Genomic DNA, 20,271 nt, shown 5'->3' with positions numbered 1-20,271 from the left:
TGTTTCTATATTGGCTAAATCAAGTTGTCAAAGGAGTAGGAGTAGAGTACATGCGAAAAAAAAGACTTAAGTCCAGCCTCTAATCCTGAAGAAAGCGTTCTCATTGGTTGTTTCAAGTATCACTCACGTGCGTTTTTCATGGACCGGGAAGCAGTAGCACTTGTCTTGACACGATTATATAATGTCGATTCAGTTTGTACTGTTTTGTGTGAAAGGAGCCAGTGGGAGGCGTTTCTATCACCTAGCTAGTGAAGTGTTTTATTTTTTTTTCATTTTGAATTTGACTAAAATATTACATTTTTGGTCTAACGTTTTATATTTAAGTATTTATTTTACTTATGGTTACATTTGTCGCGAGCCAATTATTAGCTAGCCAGCCATACAGGCTAGATAGCCGAGGTCTTGTGGATTGATAGCCCAGCTAGCGTTAGCTAGTAGCGGGTAGCCAAGTCCAGGGTATACAGCAACTGCTTTCAATCCCTGTTTTTACTTGTTAAAGAAAATGAAGATAACGGTTGAATTCGAGGAATGTCTCAAAGACTCTCCAAGATTCAGGTAGGCGAAGTGACCTCATCTTTGTTCCCACACGACAAGTCATGTTTTTATGAAGGTACCTGCTAGTAGCATGTGTTCCCAGTCCAAAACGACCTCCGTAATCGTTTTACGCTACCACCTCACCTCAAGGTAAAAATCTGTCGTTCTGCCCCTGAACAAGGCAGTTAACCCATTGTTCCTAGGCCGTAATTGAAAATAATAATTTAACTGACTCGCCTAGTTAAGTAAAGGTTAAAAAAACAAACCTCTTACACATGGATTCCATCTAGCCTCGCATGTCGCGAACACCTGGTCATATTTTTTTATATTTTTACACAGTATACAAAACCGAAGTGTATACACATTTAAACCAAAATGCGTAGCTTTTTAAGGCTTCGCAGGCATTTTAGGATGAGCTTTGGACAACCATTTTCAAATGTATGCATTCACCAATATTAAAGCTGCAATAAGTAACTTTTTGAGCAAACCCACCAAATGTAAACACATTTATTGTCAGCGAAGGCAAGTCTAATAGACTTCTGTTCATTCTCTTCTATGTACGGTATTTAAAATATTTAAAAATTGCGGTCCCAAGATCTGTCTGAAACTATCTTGGTGCAAATACAATAAATTACTAGTTTATTTTTCAATTTTACAACACACATCTATTTTGAATCTTGACAGTACCTGCCTGGTTAACTGAATAATAATAAACACTTCAGACTTTGGTAGTGACAATATTTTATTTTTCAATCCCATTCATCATTCAAATTAATGTGAAAACCTCTACATGATACGTGGGTCCCCCGCCGGGACGGTTGAGCTAAAGTCGGCTAATGGGGATTAGCGTGAGGTTCTAAGTAACAAGAACATTTCCCAGGACGTAGACATACCTGATATTGGCAGAAAGCTTAAATTCTTGGTAATCTAACTGCACTGTCCAATTTACAGTGAAATAATACCATTCTATTGTTTGAGTGCACAGTTATGAATTTTAAGTTATTTAATAAACCAATTAGGCACATTTGGGCAGTCTTGATATTGCATTTTGAACAGAAATACAATGGTTCATTGGATCAGTCTAAAACTTTGCACATACACTGCTGCTATGTAGTGGCCAAAATCTAAATTTTGCCTAGGCTGGAATAATACATTATGGCCTTTCTCTTGTGTTTCAAAGATGGTACAAAAAAAGCATGTTTTTTTTCTTTGGATTGTCTATTACCAGTTCTAATATGTTATATTCTCCTGCATTAACTTCATGTTTCCACAAACTTCGAGGTGTTTCTTTTCAAATGGTATCAATAATAGGCACATCCTTGGCTTCAGGTCCTGATCTACTGGCAGTTAGATTTGGGTGTATGATGTGAGGTGAAAATTGAAAAAAGGGGTTAGATCCTTAAGAGGTTTTAATAGGTTTAGAATTCCAGTGTACCTTTTCAGGAGTTTCACGCTTATCGGCCTCACAATTGACTTTCCGCTATAAGCCCCGCCCCCCTTGGTTACTGTTGGAACCTTGGACAACATAAAAAAAAAATAGGGAAACCCTATTCAACCACTCGCGAAATCTAGTTTCTAATACACAATGAAATTGAACACAAGACTACCCCTTGCTAAAAAGGAAACTCTTGGGTATGTTGTGGTGAACTGTCAATTCCTTCACAGGAACCTGGTAAAATTGTTTTTAGTGTAACTTCTTAATGTTGACAGTGAATTCTGAGGCCAATCCACATGCAGTTGAGGCTTTAGCTTTAACCACATTTGGAACTAACTAGTTCTCTCAATCATACAGTGGGGCAAAAAAGTATTTAGTCAGCCACCAATTGTGCAAATTCTCCCACTTAAAAAGATGAGGCCTGTAATTTTCATCATAGGTTCACTTCAACTATGACAGACAAAATGAGAAAAAAAATAATCCAGAAAATCACATTGTAGGATTTTTTAATGAATGAATTTGCAAATTATGGTGGAAAACAAGTATTGGGTCAATAACATTTTCTCAATTATTACAGGCCTCATCTTTTTAAGTGGGAGAACTTGCACAATTGGTGGCTGACTAAATACTTTTTTGCCCCACTGTATCCTGTTAGCAGCAGATTGGAGTTGTATTCATAATAATGCTAGCTAACATACATGCAAGTTATATTAAGTGGCTAGTTAGCGTTAGCAACGTTTGGTAGTCAATGAGTCTGAGGGCTAGCTAACCACCTGAGCTAGCAAACAATATAACAAAAGTATAATTTAGGATTTGTAAAATACTCTCAACAGGCTCTACATTTCAGCAATCACAGAAGCAAGTTAAATTATTTAGCCATTTAAACATTTATTTTCAGACAAGGAATTCAGTTTTTGTCATAGCACTCACTGGCTTTCATGCGATTTTAAACATGAGCTTATCCGAGATGTCGGACTCGACGACAATTGCTATCCATTGGAGCGCTGCAATTGATTTCCCAAAATTCTGTGGCGGGGCTTAGTGAAAGGTCAATTGGGTTTCCACTGTTGCACAGCCACAAACGCAAAATTGTCTATATTGTAAAAATGTATGTGCAATTGTTTAGCTTTTTGAGGAAAGATTTTAGGGTAGGGACTTTCTAAGGATTCCGGACGGCACTGACCGAGCGTGTTCGCGCAAACATTGAAATCTATTTTTGGTTTTGATTTTGAGGGGTGTGGTAACTTCAAACAATTGGATTGAATACATTCTTGGGCATTGCCTTTCCACCAGAACAATCTACCGATTATGGATACCGTCCAACGCGGGACATGTGCTGCTATAACCGGTACAATCACTGGCCGAGTACTAATCTTGCAAGCTTCAACGGCCTACTGTTAAGAACTGTACTTAATGTTAACTGTATACGTGACAGCAAGCTTCGTAGGGCTAAGTGAAAATGATTGTCCTATTAACTTCCACTGTCAGGGTCAACTCCCAGTTGTACCTGCATTGTCACCTCAGTATCACAAGCCCATATTTTCTTTGACTTGGGTCATGGGATGGGATGTTGTCATGCCAAGTGCCAACAAGGCAATATCAAGATAAACATTCAGAGAGATGCCTCAACTGGCCACAATAAAGTTGAAAGTTTTAGCTAACATTGCAGCTTGGTTCTAGGTTTTCAACAGTGTTGTCATTGATCTCATTGTTCTTGAAAGATATAGGCAGTTGACAATTGATATCTCTCTAATATAGGCTAATGCACTGTGCTTGCTTCGAAGGAGATGTACATGTGTGCAGGCAGCTATTAAAGGGATTGCTTTTTTTCCAATGCATACTCTTGCCCTATTGCCTAACGTAAACTTTGCTCAAATTAAGTGTTATTTCATCCTATTCAGTCAAGGTTGGGCTTTCCAAGCTTTGGGAAAGGGTCAACCCTCCCCTCTGTCCCCTCTCCCTCCCTCTGCGCTGAACATTATTCTAACAAAATGAGGAGCAGATGTTAGAAAGTTGTTTGCAATAAACTTGGAAAGAGGCTTTCTTTTTTCATCAAGGATCATCTTGTGGGATGAACAAAAGCCTTCCAATCAGCTGAGCGTGGAACGATGACTGGCACAAACTCTGGTTGGCACTTGTCGTGGTGGTGGCACCTGTGCTTTCGTTTGGCTCCTTCACAAGACTTGTGATTTAAAGTCCTTGCCCTATCTTTCTCTTAGGCAAACTAGGCTATATAATATGTCATAATCATCTGTGAATGATGCCTACACTCCCTCACTGACCCACAAACAATCATTACCTACAGTGATTCTCTTTCCACCAGGTTTCTACTGAGGGTTATCGTTTCCATTAGCCCTTAACCTCACCACCGCTGGGGTTCATTGTGGTTAAGGATTTACCATGGATCCTTAAACAACATACATTCTTTCCACTTTGACCGCCATTGCATCACTCTCATTTTCCCATTGTCTTTGAATTGGCAGAGAAGAGGACACAGAGAGAGCTGGAGAGTAATAGATGAAAACAGATGCAGACCAGCGAGGAATAACTCTGTCTCTTGACATCTGTTTCCATTTGTGTGTGTGCTTTCAACTCTGTGCCAGTGAATGTGGAGCCCCCAAATGTGGGATGTTTTTTTCCCCCAAGTCGGTAGGCTACACCCCATATTCCCTCTCTCTAAGGTCTCTTTTTAGATGTAGCAAAAGTTATCATGTAGCCCTGAAACCTGTTTTCAATGACTGGTCTGGGACTCTGATGCAAATTCTGCTGATTCTGTAGACCTACTGTAATTTGCATTACGCTATGAGATTGCTGAAATATCAACTCTAGCAGCCTATTGCTCACTGAAAGCTTTTCACTGCAGTTATACTGGCTCCTCTTCAAATATGCAACTTGTTATTCCCTGAAGAGTAGGCCTATCATAAGTCATCTTTTCTCTGAACTGTGGAATTTGGTTCTTATCTGCTTTACAGATTAAGCTGAACACAACGTAACTTTTCTACAAAGTCATTATTAAAGTTGTCCCCCTTCACCCACAGTACAGTGGCAATGACAGTTGGGCCTAGACTAGACAATGTGTCAGTTATGACTGACTTTGAACCACACTTAAGGCTTTAAAGAAATTAAAAGCACAGTAAAAATGGTTGAGAATTTAAGTAATTTTTGTGACCGTTTGGTTTTGCACCCATTCATTTCGGCCTATATCAAGCACTTGAGAAGGTTGTCTTTCATTTAGCAATTATGGATTGTCCTTTTATGTTCTCTTTCCTCTTTACCCTGTTAACATGCGGTGTAATTCAGAAACCAAGCTTGGCAGTGCGCCACCTACATGATGTCATAGGCCACTCGATAGTGGTAGCAATTTGTTCTGCCTCATTGACGACCCCACAGCTGGCACCTCACCACTAGCCTTGATAATGCAGAGGATAGTGCCAGATAATTCCATCTTAGTTAAAGTACGTTAATGGTGGGCTAGTCGCTGGATTGTCGTTAGCTTTTCAGGTTGTCAACAAGAAAGTCTTTGGCTCCCTTCAGGTGATCTAATTTGTACACCCAATATAGCCTTAGCCTAATCTACGATTCCCTCGTGACTTTACGGGATACCATTAGCAATAAACACACACAACATCTATTTTTAAATAAGACTGAGCAGCTGGGACACTACTGAGTACAGTAGCTTATTCATCTTTCACTAACCTTTTAAAAAGGGTGTTATCAAGGTGGCGGTTTTTGTGGATATGACTGACTTTTGGGTGTGCCTTTGGATATAGCCTAGAGTTGAGCAGATTTCTTGAGACATTGTTGTCTGTCAGCCTATTACACTATTACAAGAGGTGGAATCCTCATCGGAGAGTTCTGGGTGGGGTCAGAGGACATGGTAGTCTATTCAAGCGATCTTTGAATGTTTGATCTGCTTAAACTATTTTGTATTGGCTTGAAGTATTGTGATTTTTTTTTGTCGTTGTTGCAGAATTGTTTTGTTTTCTACCTTATGTGCATTGAGCATCTATTATGGTCCATTGTGAAGCACTAACATACACATTGTTTCACTGTTGAACTGGCTCCCTAGTTACTGTAACTGAATCACGCTTGTGGTGTTCCCAATTACGTCGACTGGTCGATTGTTTGGTCGATCGAGATTTCTTCTAGTTGCGCAGTAGCAAAAAAAATATAATAATATAATAATATAATAATAATATATGCCATTTAGCAGACGCTTTTATCCAAAGCGACTTACAGTCATGTGTGCATACATTCTACGTATGGGTGGTCCCGGGGATCGAACCCACTACCCTGGCGTTACAAGCGCCATGCTCTACCAACTGAGCTACAGAAGGACCACAAAATATCATGGTTAATTAACAAGACACTTGTCTGATTTGCGCTGAGTTGCCTGATCCATTGTGGAGGCTGTGGGGATGGCACAGTCCATCAGTCTAAGATGTGCTACTGAAATTGTATATGGTTATATTACATAACAAAAATTCTATTATTTTGTAACAAATGCGCTTATCCCTCGATGGATAGCGGTTGCTGTCCACAGTTCTTAAACGGATCAGTGCGCTTTTTGGCGTTTTTTTCCTAGACCTTTTTAATTTTTAATTTTGAACCTTTATTTAACCAGGCAAGTCAGTTAAGAACAAATTCTTATTTTCAATGACGTCCTAGGAACAGTGGGTTAACTGCCTGTTCAGGGGCAGAACGACAGATTTAGTACCTTGTCAGCTCGGGGGTTTGAACTTGCATCCTTCCGGTTCCTAGTCCAACTCTCCAACCACTAGGCCACCCTGCCGCCCCTGTGTTGCTATTATGTCCATAATCAAAACGTTAAGCAGCATATTTAGGTTGAGAACTAATAGGCAGCAGCAGAATGAGATGAGAAAACAGCCCGTGCCTTATTGTCTTAAGAAAAGTGATGAAAGAAGAAACCTGAACTTAATTAGGCCTATAATCAATAGCCTAACTGTTAAATGTGCCTGGCTTTATGAATCATCAATATATCTACAGAAATAAGACATCCTGCTTCTGTTGCCTGTTTGAGTGTTTGTTTAATAGCCTGTTTTTAATCTTTTGCTTTGCACTTTTTTTTCATTAGAACAGCCTCTAGTATTATTTATCATTTATTTGGTGTTTACACTGTTCCAAGTGGTCTGAAATTATATTTATTATAATACACCACAGAAGTATAGAAATATAGGTTATCAATCAATTATTAATTAATTCATGTCATCACACGAGTCATTCATGATTTGAAATGCAATCAAGTATTTTAGTTTTAAAATGAAATAAACCGAGCCTTGAATAATTTGCTGAAACAATATAATAACTGTTTAATTTTGGGAGTTGCATTCACAAATGAGCGTGACTGTTTTTAGTCTTTTTGCTGTAAACTTTTTTTAAGCCTTTATTTACAAGACTTTCTGGTACGCTTATACTTTATTTAAGGTTTACATTGTTCCAAACGGTCAGAAAAATTATATTGTAATCCTGGGGTGGCAGGGTAGCCTAGTGGTTAGAGCGTTGGACTAGTAACCGGAAGGTTGACAAGGTACAAATCTGTCGTTCTGCCCCTGAACGGGCAGTTAACCCACTGTTCCTAGGCCGTCATTGAAAATAAGTATTTGTTCTTAACTCACTTGCCTAGTTAAATAAAGGTACAAAAAAATACAGCACCTGTTTGGCACATATAGTATGCACTCAGCACTTGCTCCTTACCTTTTTCTCGATCTCCAGTATTTTCCACAGCTAGTCACATTTATTCTGCACATTTGACTTTCCCATTACCTCCTGAGCGACCTATAAATATTCCTCTGTTTCCATTTTTTTTGTCACGTCCTCTGCATCCATTTTGCTGTCACGTGTTAGTGTTTAGAGTTTATAACCAATTTATTGATGTGAATATGATATGCTATAAGCACGGCTTGCCCGCTTATTAGGCATGATTAGGCGATTGACAAGGGTGGCATTTTCTGAGCTAAATTGACCAAGGTGCACCTCCAACACACACAACCTCACGTAAATCTGCCCAAAAACAATGACAATTTCTCTCAACCAGTGGCATATGGGCTTTTTAGGTGAGTGCTAATGCCACCCATTGATAAGCAGTGCCCACTATGTCAAAGGCAGGGGCGCAAAATATTTTGCTTGTCCGTTCCCAGCATGCCTCTCCAGGGTGCTGTTGGAGAGATGCATCTCTGCAGCACTCCACCAACGTTCAATAAAAAATTATCATAAATCATGTAGCAGATATAGGAAAATGGTAGAAAGAGTATGTAGTCTTTTCTGTAGCATACAGGCTGGAGATAAAATGAATGGCAATGTAATGACACAGACACTTTTTACATCATGCAGGCTTCTCTGATCAAATAGCCTAACCTAAATGGCTCCTCAATTCCCCCCCCCCCCAAAAATGAGCTGTTATGTTAACAAAGCAACATATCCTAAAAACAGGACAGGTCAAAGTAAAATGGACAATCTCAACTGTTGTCCAATATTTTCATGCCATTAGTGGTTTCAAGTTTATCCCTAAAGTTTTTGACAAGCTGATCATAGTGAAAAGAAAATACTAATGCATTTCCCACTGTGTAAACGCATTGCAAATAGACTTGCGATAACTCCGTCACCAGCAAAGCACCATCACACCAAGTCCTTCATGCTTCATGGTGGGAGCCACACATGTGAAGATCATCCGTTCACCTACTCTGCGTCTCACAAAGGCACCGGTTAGAACCAAAAATCTCAAATTTGAACTCATCAGACCAAAGGACCAAAAGTCAATTTCTTGTGTTTCTTGGCCTAAGCAAGTCTCTTCTTATTGGTGTCCTTTAGCAGTGGTTTCTTTGCAGTAATTGTACCATGAAGGCCTGATTTCACGCAGTCTCTTCTGAACAGTTGATGTTGATGAGTCTGTTACTCTGTGAAGCATTTATTTGGGCTGAAATTTCTGAGGCTGGGAACTAATTAACTTATCCTCTGCAGTAGAGGTAACTCTGGGTCTTCCTTTCCTGTGGCGGTCTTCATGAAAGCAGGTTCATCATAGCGCTTGATGGTTTTTGTGACTGCACTTGAAGACACTTTCAAAGTTCTTGACATTTTCCTGATTGACTGACCTTCATGTCTTAAAGTAATGATGGACTGTCATTTCTCTTGGCTTATTTGAGCTGTTCTTGGCATAATATGGACTTGGTCTTTTTCCAAATAGGGCTATCCTCTGTATACCACCCCTACCTTGTCACAACACAACTGATGGCTCAAGCACATTAAGAAGGAAAGAAATTCCACAAATGAACTTTTAACAAGGCACCTGTTAATTGAAATGCATTCCAGGTGACTACCTCATGAAGTTGGTTGAGAGAATGCCAAGAGTTTGCAAAGCTGTCATCAAGTCAATGGGTGGCTACTTTGAAGAATCTCAAGTATAAGATATATTTTCATTTGTCTTTTTTCATCACTACATTATTCCATATTTGTTTTTATATTTTTGATATCTTCACTATTATTAATCTATGAAAAACAACAACCCTTGATTGAGTAGGTGTGTCCAAACATTTGACTGGTACTGTTAATGTTGTTTTTTTACCCTTGTGGGACCCCCCCTATCAACACATCCCCACTCTAACAATGACAGGAAATACGGCACAGGGGCTCGGCCTAGTCCTTCACTTTTCTATTGAGCGTCATCGAGAAATATGAATATCATCATTTGCCCCTTAAACCCCACTCTCGGCTCGTAAGATCCTACAGGAAATTGATGTCCTTGCAAGTTGCCAGGCAGAGGCTGTGCAACACGCCATTTGATTTGGGAGATGTTTTGAAGTACTACTCAGTTTGGTGCCTCAGATTCACTGTGTCGGTCCCCACATGGGAGGCCATTGTGTGTGTGTGACTAGGCCTAAACTTTTGAACTACCTCACTCCCACTCTAAGGATAACACACAACTCCCTCTTGGCAAACAGCCAACAAAACTCAACTTAAGTAGCCAGAGCCTTTCTCTGGAAACCCTCAATGAGTCAGTGTTCCTAATGGTTTGTACACTCGTTGTAGGTCTACCTTCATCATGGCCATTTGATTCAGTCCGAGTCTTTGTGGTGTGGACATAGGAAAGTAGGATGGCCGAATGTAAACAGTCTATCCAGTAGGCTATTCATCATGACTATCAAACCGATGTTTATTGGTTGCGTACACAGTTTAGCAGATGTTATAGCGGGTGCAGCAAAATGTTTGTTACTTTTTTTATTTATATTTATTTCACCTTTATTTAACCAGGTAGGCTAGTTGAGAACAAGTTCTCATTTGCAACTGCGACCTGGCCAAGATAAAGCATAGCAGAGTGAACAGACAACACAGTTACACATGGAGTAAACAATTAACAGGTCAATAACACAGTAGAAAAAAAGAGTCTATATACATTGTGTGCAAAAGGCATGAGGAGGTAGGCGAATAATTACAATTTTGCAGATTAACACTGGAGTGATAAATGATCAGATGGTCATGTACAGGTAGAGATATTGGTGTGCAAAAGAGCAGAAAAGTAAATAAATAAAAACAGTATGGGGATGAGGTAGGGAAAAATGGGTGGGCTATTTGCCGATAGACTATGTACAGCTGCAGCGATCGGTTAGCTGCTCAGATAGCAGATGTTTGAAGTTGGTGAGGGAGATAAAAGTCTCCAACTTCAGCGATATTTGCAATTCGTTCCAGTCACAGGCAGCAGAGAACTGGAACGAAAGGCGGCCAAATGAGGTGTTGGCTTTAGGGATGATCAGTGAGATACACCTGCTGGAGCGCGTGCTACGGATGGGTGTTGCCATCGCGACCAGTGAACTGAGATAAGGCGGAGCTTTACCTAGCATGGACTTGTAGATGACCTGGAGCCAGTGGGTCTGGCGACGAATATGTAGCGAGGGCTAGCCGACTAGAGCATACAGGTCGCAGTGGTGGGTGGTATAAGGTGCTTTAGTGACAAAACGGATGGCACTGTGATAAACTGCATCCAGTTTGCTGAGTAGAGTGTTGGAAGCAATTTTGTAGATGACATCGCCAAAGTCGAGGATCGGTAGGATAGCGGAAGGCATGTAGCCAGGCGGAAGGCATGGCCAGCCGTTGAGAAATGCTTGTTGAAGTTTTCGATAATCATGGATTTATCGGTGGTGACCGTGTTACCTAGCCTCAGTGCAGTGGGCAGCTGGGAGGAGGTGCTCTTGTTCTCCATGGACTTCAGTGTCCCAGACCATTTTGGAGTTGGAGCTACAGGATGCAAATTTCTGCCTGAAGAAGCTGGCCTTAGCATTCCTGACTGACTGCGTGTATTGGTTCCTGACTTCCCTGAACAGTTGCATATCGCGGGGACTATTCGATGCTATTGCAGTCCGCCACAGGATGTTTTTGTGTTGGTCGAGGGCAGTCAGGTCTGGAGTGAACCAAGGGCTATATCTGTTCTTAGTTCTGCATTTTTTGAACGGAGCATGCTTATCTAAAATGGTGAGGAAGTTACTTTTAAAGAATGACCAGGCATCCTCAACTGATGGGTTGAGGTCAATGTCCTTCCAGGATATTGATTAGAAAGGATTAGAAAGGCCTGCTCACAGAAGTGTTTTAGGGAGCGTTTGACAGTGATTAGGGGTGGTCGTTTGACTGCGGCTCCGTAGCGGATACAGGCAATGAGGCAGTGATCGCTGAGATCCTGGTTGAAGACAGCGGAGTATTTGGAGGGCCATTTGGTCAGGATGACGTCTATGAGGGTGCCCTTGTTTACAGATTTAGGGTTGTACCTGGTGGGTTCCTTGATGATTTGTGTGAGATTGAGGTATATCGAGCTTAGATTGTAGGACTGCCGGGGTGTTAAGCATATCCCAGTTTAGGTCACCTAACAGAACAAACTCTGAAGCTAGATGGGGGGCGATCAATTCACAAATGGTGTCCAGGGCACAGCTGGGAGCTGAGGGGGGTCGGTAGCAGGCGGCAACAGTGAGAGACTTATTTCTGGAGAGAGTAATTTTCAAAATTAGTAGTTCGAACTGTTTTGGTATGGACCTGGAAAGTATGACATTACTTTGCAGGCTATCTCTGCAGTAGACTGCAACTCCTCCCCCTTTGGCAGTTCTATCTTGACGGAAAATGTTATAGTTGGGTATGGAAATTTTTGGTGGCCTTCCTGAGCCAGGATTCAGACACGGCAAGGACATCAGGGTTAGCAGAGTGTGCTAAAGCAGTGAGTAAAACAAACTTAGGGAGGAGGCTTCTGATGTTGACATGCATGAAACCAAGGCTTTTTCGATCACAGAAGTCAACAAATGAGGGTGCCTGGGGACATGCAGGGCCTGGGTTTACCCTCACATCACCCGCGGAACAGAGGAGGAGTAGAATGAGGGTGCGGCTAAAGGCTATCAAAACTGGTTGCCTAGAGCATTGGGGACAAAGAATAAAAGGAGCAGATTTCTGGGCATGGTAGAATATATTCAGGGCATAATGCGCAGACAGGGGTATGGTGGGGTGCGGGTACAGCGGCGGTAAGCCCAGGCACTGTGTGATGATGGGAGAGGTTGTATCACTGGGCATGCTGGTTGTAATGGGTGAGGTCACCGGATGTGTGGAAGGTGGGACAAAGGAGGTATCAGGGGTATGAAGAGTGGAACTAGGGGCTCCATTGTAAACTAAAACAAAGATGACTAACCTGAACAACAGTATACAAGGCATATTGACATTTGAGAGACATACAGCGAGGCATACAGTAATCACAGGTGTTGAATTGGGAGAGCTAGCTAAAACAGTAGCTAAAACAGTAGTTGAGACAACAACAGCTAATCAGCTAGCACAACAACAGCAGGTAAAATGGCGTTGACTAGGCAGGGAGGGTCGGATTAACTACACACAGAGCCTGAGTGCTATGTAGCCAAGTGATCAATGTCCAGGGCAGGGAAAATAGACTGGTGAGTATTATCCAGGTTAAAAAAACTGGCTGGCTGTGCAGAAGGTAAAAGGTAAAACCTGCTAGCAGTGGCTAACAATGACTAAATAGCTTGTAGCTAGTTAGCTGGTTAGCTTCTGGAGGTTCTTGGGTGTGTTCTAAAAATAATAAATAGTAGCGATTCCGTATCACATTGGGTGAGGCACGTTACCGGAAGGTATAAACAAATTAAAAATCGAAAAGAGATTGAAAGTAAATATGGGTCCAGTGAGTGGTTGGGACAGTGAGTGGTTGGGCAGGCCTGTGCTAACAAGCTAACAGTTAGTAGGCTGGGGCTAAACAAGCTAGCAGTTAGCAGGCCGAATTAGCAAGCAAGGAGATAGAAAGGGCTAGAAAGTTAGCCTTTGGGGACGTCGCGATGGGGTGAGTCTGTTTATGCCTCTTCATGCGGTGACATCGATAGGCCGGTCGTGGATCCGGATATTGTAGCCCAGGAGTATGCTTCGGTGGTAGCACAGGAGCTCTGGCCGGGCTAGCTTCAAGCTAAGTGGGTGGAAACGCTAGCCAGGAGTAATCATCCGGGGTTGCGGTTAGTTAGTTAGCTAGCTGTGAAGATCCAGCTGAAAATGTTCCGTTTGCGGTGGGAATCCGGGGATAAAAAAATAATAGGTCCGTTATGCTCTGGTTAGAGTCGCGTTGTTCGAACTGGCGAGAGCTTTCCGAGCTAAAGGTTAGCTGATGACCGGTTAGCTGATGACCGGTTAGCTGAAGACCGCTAGCAATGGTTTGCTGACTGATAGCTGGTAGTTAGCTGGCTAGCTTCAGTTGAGGGGTTCTGGATCCGAAGTAAAAAGCAGATCTGCGCTACATTGGGTGAGGCGGGTTGCAGGAGAGTATTTAGAAGTTGAGGTTTAGCAAAATGTTTTAAAAGATATGCGAAGAAAAATATGTTTAAAAAAACTATATATACAAGGGACATGACAAGATGTCTGACTGCTACGCCATCTTGGCTCCATCTTGGCTCCTAACAATGCAGTAAAATGTCAAACAAGCCACTCTTCAGTAAAAGGCACATGACAGCCCACTTGGAGTTTTGCCAAAAGGCACCTGAAGGCCTCTTTTAAGCCAATACCATCCCTACGGTGAAGCATGGTGGTGGCAGCATCATGCTGTGAGGATGTTTTTCAGCAGCAGGGACCGAGAGACTAGTCAGGATTGAGGGAAAGGTGAACAGAACAAAGTACAGAGATCCTTGATGAAAACCTGTCTAGAGCGCTCAGGACCTCAGACTTGGGCGACGGTTCACCTTCCAACAAGACAACTACCATAAGCACACAGCCAAGACAACACAGGAGGGGCTTCAGGACAAGTCTCTGAATGTCCTCGAGTGGCCTAGCCAGAGCCCGGACTTGAACCTGATCAAACATCTCTGGAGAGACCTGCAAATAGCTGTGCAGCAACTTGACAGAGCATGGACAGTTTGCAGAGAAGGATGGGAGAAACTCTCCAAATACAAGTGTGCCAAGCTTGTAGAGCGTCACACCCAAGAATACTCAAAGCTTTAATTGCTGCCAAGGCGGCTTCAACAAATTACTGAGTAAACGGTCTGAATACTTATTTAAATGTTATTTATTTTTATTTTTTATCGCAATTTCTAAACCTGTTTTTCCTTTGTCATTATGGGGTATTGTGTGTAGATGACAAATAAATAACATTCTAATCCAGTTTAGAATAAGGCTGTAACGTAACAAAATGGTGAAAAAGTGAAGGGGTCTGAATACTTCCAAACTCACCAGTGGCGGCTGGTTGGAGGATCTATTGGAGGACGGGCTCATTGTAATTGCTGGAATGGAATTAATGGAACTGAGTCAAATGTGGTTTCTATATATTTGATATTGTTCCATTTATTCCATTCCAGCCATTACAGTGACCCTGTCCCCTTATAGCTCATCCCACCAGCCTCCTATAGAGTGTACTGTAAGGATGATTACGTGCCAGCCAGTGTGATTCCACAGTAGTTTTGTATGAACATGTTGGGAAATGTCCAGGATCAGTATTTCACACCTAGTCAACTGAATCTATACTAGAGGAGCCTTAACCAAACATTGCCTTTGACCTGCGCCTTGAGGCTGCTTCTACCTCTAGGCCTACCTCCCCTGTGTAATGCTGAGTTGGCCTTCTGTTATTGATGTAGTTTTCCCAGGCCTGTCTGAAATGTGTATTCATGGGCCTGTTTCAGTCTCCCTCATACTACACAAAAGTCTGAATATAGCTTCTCACTCACACCCAAACTGCACCAAACACAGAGAAAGTTTATTTCTCAATTCTTGCCTGTATTCTTGCTTTTTCATTCTGCAATAAAGAGCTATTCGGTTAAACGTGCTGTTGCTTCTAAACCAGAATTGTTCTGTCTGGCCTCTTCTTAAAGGGAAATCTTAGCAATCAAATGAACAACCCTTAATCTATCACTTTTTGACTGCAGCCCCTTTTGACTTGATCGAAACCTTCCATACATGTTTCACCATGCGAGAAGGGTTGAGAAAGTTATTTTTGGAACTGAATGACAAAACATTCAGGAGATGGCGGTGCTCGAAGTTGACCCATTTTGCGTAACCCACTATACCATTAGACAACCGTTTATCAACAGTTTATCATTTGAAAACGTACAAATAGGGTTGTCAAACTTTTATTAAAAATTGTCCAATTTAAATGTCCAGTGCACTCAACATGATTTTCTTGTGTTTTATATACACCACAGTTTATTACACCACCCTGTTCATGAAAATGGTTCACTCCTACAGACAGTGAGTGTCTTTTTATTTAAAGCAGTCAGACGAGCATTGACGCATTCTGTTACTGTTCGATTGAACGTTAAATGGGCAAAACGAGGGACCTAAGCGACTGAGTGTGGTATGATCGTTGATGCCAGGCGTACCGGTTCCAGTAGCTCAGAAACGGTCTGCCTCCTGGGCTTTACATGGACAACAGTGTCTCGGGTTTACCCGGAATGGTGCAACAAACAAAAAACATCCAGTCAGCAGCAGTCCTGTGGGCGAAAACAGCTCATTGATGAGGGATCGAGGGAGAATGGCAAGAATCGTGCAAGGTAACCGGCGGGCCACAAACAGAGAAATAAAAGGGCAGTACAAACATGGTGTGTAGAGCGGCATCTCGGAGTGCACAACTTGTTAGTCCTCATCACGGATGCACTATTGTGGCAGATGACCACACCGGGTTCCACTCCTATCAGCTAAAAACAAGAAGCAGCAGCTCCAGTGGGTACGCGATCACCAATACAGGACAATTGAGTGGAAAACCATTGCCTGGTCCAACGAATCCCGGTTGCTGTAGCATCATGGTGATGGCAGAGTCATTATTTGGCGTAAGCAGCCTTAGTCCATGGTCCCATCCTGCTTGGTGTCAATGGTACAGGCTGGTAATGGTGTGGGGAATGTTTTCCTGGCACACATTACGTCCCTTGATACCAATTGACCAATGTTTCCATTCCCTGAAGATTTCAGTCTGTTTCATTTTCACATACATTACCAGTCAAAAGTATTTTATATTTGAGATTCTTCAAAGTAGCCACCCTTTGCCTTTGACAGCTTTGCACATTCTCTTGGCATTTCTCTCAACCAGCTCCACCTGGAAAGCTTTTCAGGTGTTTCTGATTTATTTAACAATGCCATGCTGGTGGGTGGTATTCAAATAAAAGCCAGTCCGGAAAATAAGCGTAGACTGAAAAGTATTAGCACGTCATATCATAAGGGAAACGCACAGAAAATATCAGAAGTTACAAATTCGGCTTTCCCACTTCAACCCCAAATATATCATACTTTGACTAAAACGATGACTTATTGACTTAAACTGTTGTGCAACATCATGGGTGAACTATGGGCATCATCTTTCAGCTGAAAATAAATACATTTCTGCTCTTGTGGGTGTATTTAAAGGTAATAAAGGTAATCTATTATGGAATAGATTAAAACCCCTGTTTGTAAGCTTTCAAATGGCATAATTCAACTGTTGTTTTTCAGTGACGAAGACATGGATGTCTCGTGGTTGGGTACACAAAATGGGTTAACTTTTAGCACCTCTATCTCCTGAATGTTTTTGCAATCAGTTTCTGTCCACTTCTTCCATGGAAGGTTTTGGTCAAATTAAAAGGGTTGTTGTCAAATCAAGAGGGGTGTGGTCAAAAAGTGATTGAATTCAAATGGAACGACCCAGAAGAGTCTAAGCTCTTACAAAGAAAAGGTCAGCGAGTGTGCTGGTTTTGCCTGTCAGTCCCTTTCCTGTAGGGCTGATCCCAATTAGTGGACTGGTTGATTATTTATAATATAATAATATATAATATAATATAATACATGCCATTTAGCGGACGCTTTTATCCAAAGCGACTTACAGTCATGTGTGCATACATTCTACGTATGGGTGGTCCCGGGGATCGAACCCACTACCCTGGCGTTACAAGCGCCATGCTCTACCAACTGAGCTACAGAAGGCTGTTGGTCGACCAAGGTTTTTGTTAGTTGAGCAGTAGCAAATATATTTTTTTATGGCACACGAGACACCCGTCTGATTCGTGCCCATCTCAGAGAACTAATCCATTGCTGAGGCTGCGGGGAAGAATGGGATTGTGGCTAAGATGCATGTCTCTCTCCAGAATGCGCACTCTTCAACCAATTTGTGAATATTCATTGTTTCATAACTTCACTGTGTATTGTTTGCATTTGATTGTTCATGTCTATCAATTTCCCATGACATTTACTGTTAATTCCTATAATTTGTAATTTACAATGTTTGATTGGTTATGTTCATTTCTGTTAAATCATTCAATATTGTCACGCCTTGGTCATTGTATCTTGTGTTTTTGTTATATGTTTGGGTAGGCCAGGGTGTGACATGGGTTTATATGTTGTGTTTCGTATTGGGGTTTGTATTAATTGGGATTGTGTATTATTAGGGGTGTGTCTAGTTAGGCTTGGCTGCCTGAGGAGATTCCCAATTGGAGTCGGCTGATTCTCGTTGTCTCGGATTGGGAACCGTATTTAGGTAGCCTGAGTGCGTGTTGTATTTTGTGGGTGATTGTACCTGTCCCTGTGTTAGTCACCAGATAGGCTGTATTAGTTTACATTCCGTTTGTTGTTTTCTTCAGTTATTTCATGTACCGCATTATCTTCTTTAAAAGTCATGAGTAACCTACACGCTGCATTTCGGTCTGACTCTCTTCAAACAACAGACGAACAACGTTACAAATATATTATTTCAGTCTCTTACTGTTGTCATTGTCGTTGTGGACAAGTTGTTTGGAGAGCGCACAACCTGTGCTACACTTGTGAGAAACATGTTTTATTTTTTCATTCCATTTACGAGTTTTGTCAATTTAGTCATTGTCTTTGTCTGGAGCCCTCCTGTCAATGTTGAGTATGGACACGCACCTAATTATGCAAAGTAGGCCTATAGGCCACCTGTCCTGCTGGCAAATGTAGGCATATGAATGCGCTCATATGAATGCGCTCATTTGCGTATCTGATATTATTTATGTTAGGCTTAACGCACCAGCACCAATGAGCTGTGGAGCTTCTCAAAGTAATGTTTTCTTCATCTCAGCAAGCAAATGAAGTCTTTTTTTTCTCTGCCTGTTTCAATTTTCGCCTAAAATGACATACCCAAATCTAACTGTCTATAGCTAAGGCCCTGAACAAGGATATGCATATTCTTGGTACCATTTGAAAGTAAACACTTTGAAGTTTGTGGAAATGTGAAAGGGATGTAGGAGAATATAACACAATAGATCTGGTAAAAGATAATACAAAGAAAAAAACAACCGTTCTTTTTTGTACCTTCTTTGAAAAGCAAGGGAAAGACCATAATGTATTATTCCAGCCCAGGTGCAATTTAGATTTTGGCTACAAGATGGCAGCAGTGTATGTGCAAATTTTTAAACTGTTCCATTGAAACATTGTATTTATTTTCAAAATGTTGTATATGAAGACTGCCCAAATGTGCCTAATTGGTTTATGAATAACTTTTCATGTTCAAAATTGTTCACTCTCCTCAAACAATATAATGGTATTATTTCACTGCTACTATAAATTGGACAGTGCAGTTAGATTAACAAGAATTAAAGCTTTCTGCCAATATCTGATATTTTTCTTGTTTTTTTCTTGTTACTTAGAACCTCATGCTAATGGCATTAGCCTACGTTAGCTCAACCGTTCCGTGGAAGGGACACCAATCCTGAAGAAGTTTTAATGTATTTAAAACATCTTTCCATCTCTTTCCCGTCATAAAATAGGCCTACCTGATGAGCTAGCACTTTGGGTCAGACCCAAGTTGATAGTTGATGCAATGTTTCAAGTTCATTGCAGACAGGCCAGTCATAGCCTATGTGATTTATAGGATATTTCGATTTTTATCAGCATATTTTCTACCTGCAGGCTCCAATGTTTTTATTTGCTGGCTTTTTTCTAGGCTATTTTCATATAGTTGGCCATGGCAATTAAGGTTACTTTTTAGTTATGTATAATTTTCATTTAGATAGTCATTGTCATGCGGTTAATCAGAATTCAGAGATACGAAGATGTCATTATAAGTGAAATGAAACTGTTCCACAAAAAATGTGCATATGAAAACTATAACTAGCATGCAGATTGGTAGACATGGTAAGATAAATTGGCGTTCCACATGAGAAAGGTTGCCGACTCCTTGTGTGGCCTATTACCTGCAACTTCAGGAGGGAAATGTCAGAATCTGCCAAAGCCAGCAGGAGGAGGATGGTCAGGTTTTTCTTCTTCTTCTGGTTATCTTGATCTCTAGCTCCCTCTTGAGTCATTTGTGTCTTATTTCATCAACCGGTGCACTTAAAGCATCAGACAAGCTCAATGCATATAGTTGATTTTATTAAAACACAAGGTGTGTCTATATATGGAAAAATACATAACATTTCGACCAACTGATTGGTCGAACGAGCAGCTGACTTTCGTTAAGCCAAGATTTGTTTTAGTCAGGGACAACCCTTATTTTCTTTCTCCCTGGCGTGGATTGCGAAATGGTAGTAGATTTGGACCCTATTACCTCTTCAGATGACTCCCTGTGTGCCTTTTTGTTAGCTAGATATCTTTATTTTTTAGATTGCGAGAGACTGATACCTGTATTTTGTCCAAGATCCCTTTGAGAGGAAAACAGGACACCGCTATCTCCCTTAGTGCTGCTTTCATCACCCATCAGCGTGAGTTCTCGTGTTGCAGGGATGGAAGCTGGACATTTTGAAGCCATTATGAAATGCAGTACAACAATTAAGACCAGCTTGTGCAAGTTAAAACCACAGTAATCAGTCTGTTGCAAGGATCCTTACTAATCAACAATATTCCTTGTGTGTGTCCAATTTCAT

The 20,271-nt window shown here is 41.3% G+C and overlaps 1 protein-coding gene across 5 annotated transcripts in view; it reads left to right on the top strand.

Moving 5' to 3' along the window:
- The first annotated feature begins 182 nt into the window (after window positions 1-182).
- The window catches only part of LOC123997451 (arf-GAP with coiled-coil, ANK repeat and PH domain-containing protein 2-like), a 97,401-nt gene continuing 77,312 nt past the window's right edge, over window positions 183-20,271 (top strand). For all 5 annotated transcript variants that reach the window (XM_046301707.1, XM_046301706.1, XM_046301705.1 and 2 more), the window contains exon 1: window positions 183-555. In XM_046301707.1, the coding sequence (XP_046157663.1) occupies window positions 503-555 (53 nt within the window). In that variant the 5' untranslated portion in view covers window positions 183-502. The remainder of the gene's footprint in view (window positions 556-20,271) is intronic.

This window comes from Oncorhynchus gorbuscha, linkage group LG15 (genome assembly GCF_021184085.1).
Source record: "Oncorhynchus gorbuscha isolate QuinsamMale2020 ecotype Even-year linkage group LG15, OgorEven_v1.0, whole genome shotgun sequence".
NCBI classification, from domain to species: Eukaryota; Metazoa; Chordata; class Actinopteri; order Salmoniformes; family Salmonidae; genus Oncorhynchus; species Oncorhynchus gorbuscha.
Note: the sequence above shows the minus strand (reverse complement) of the source record. Positions and strands in the feature narration are given on the sequence as shown.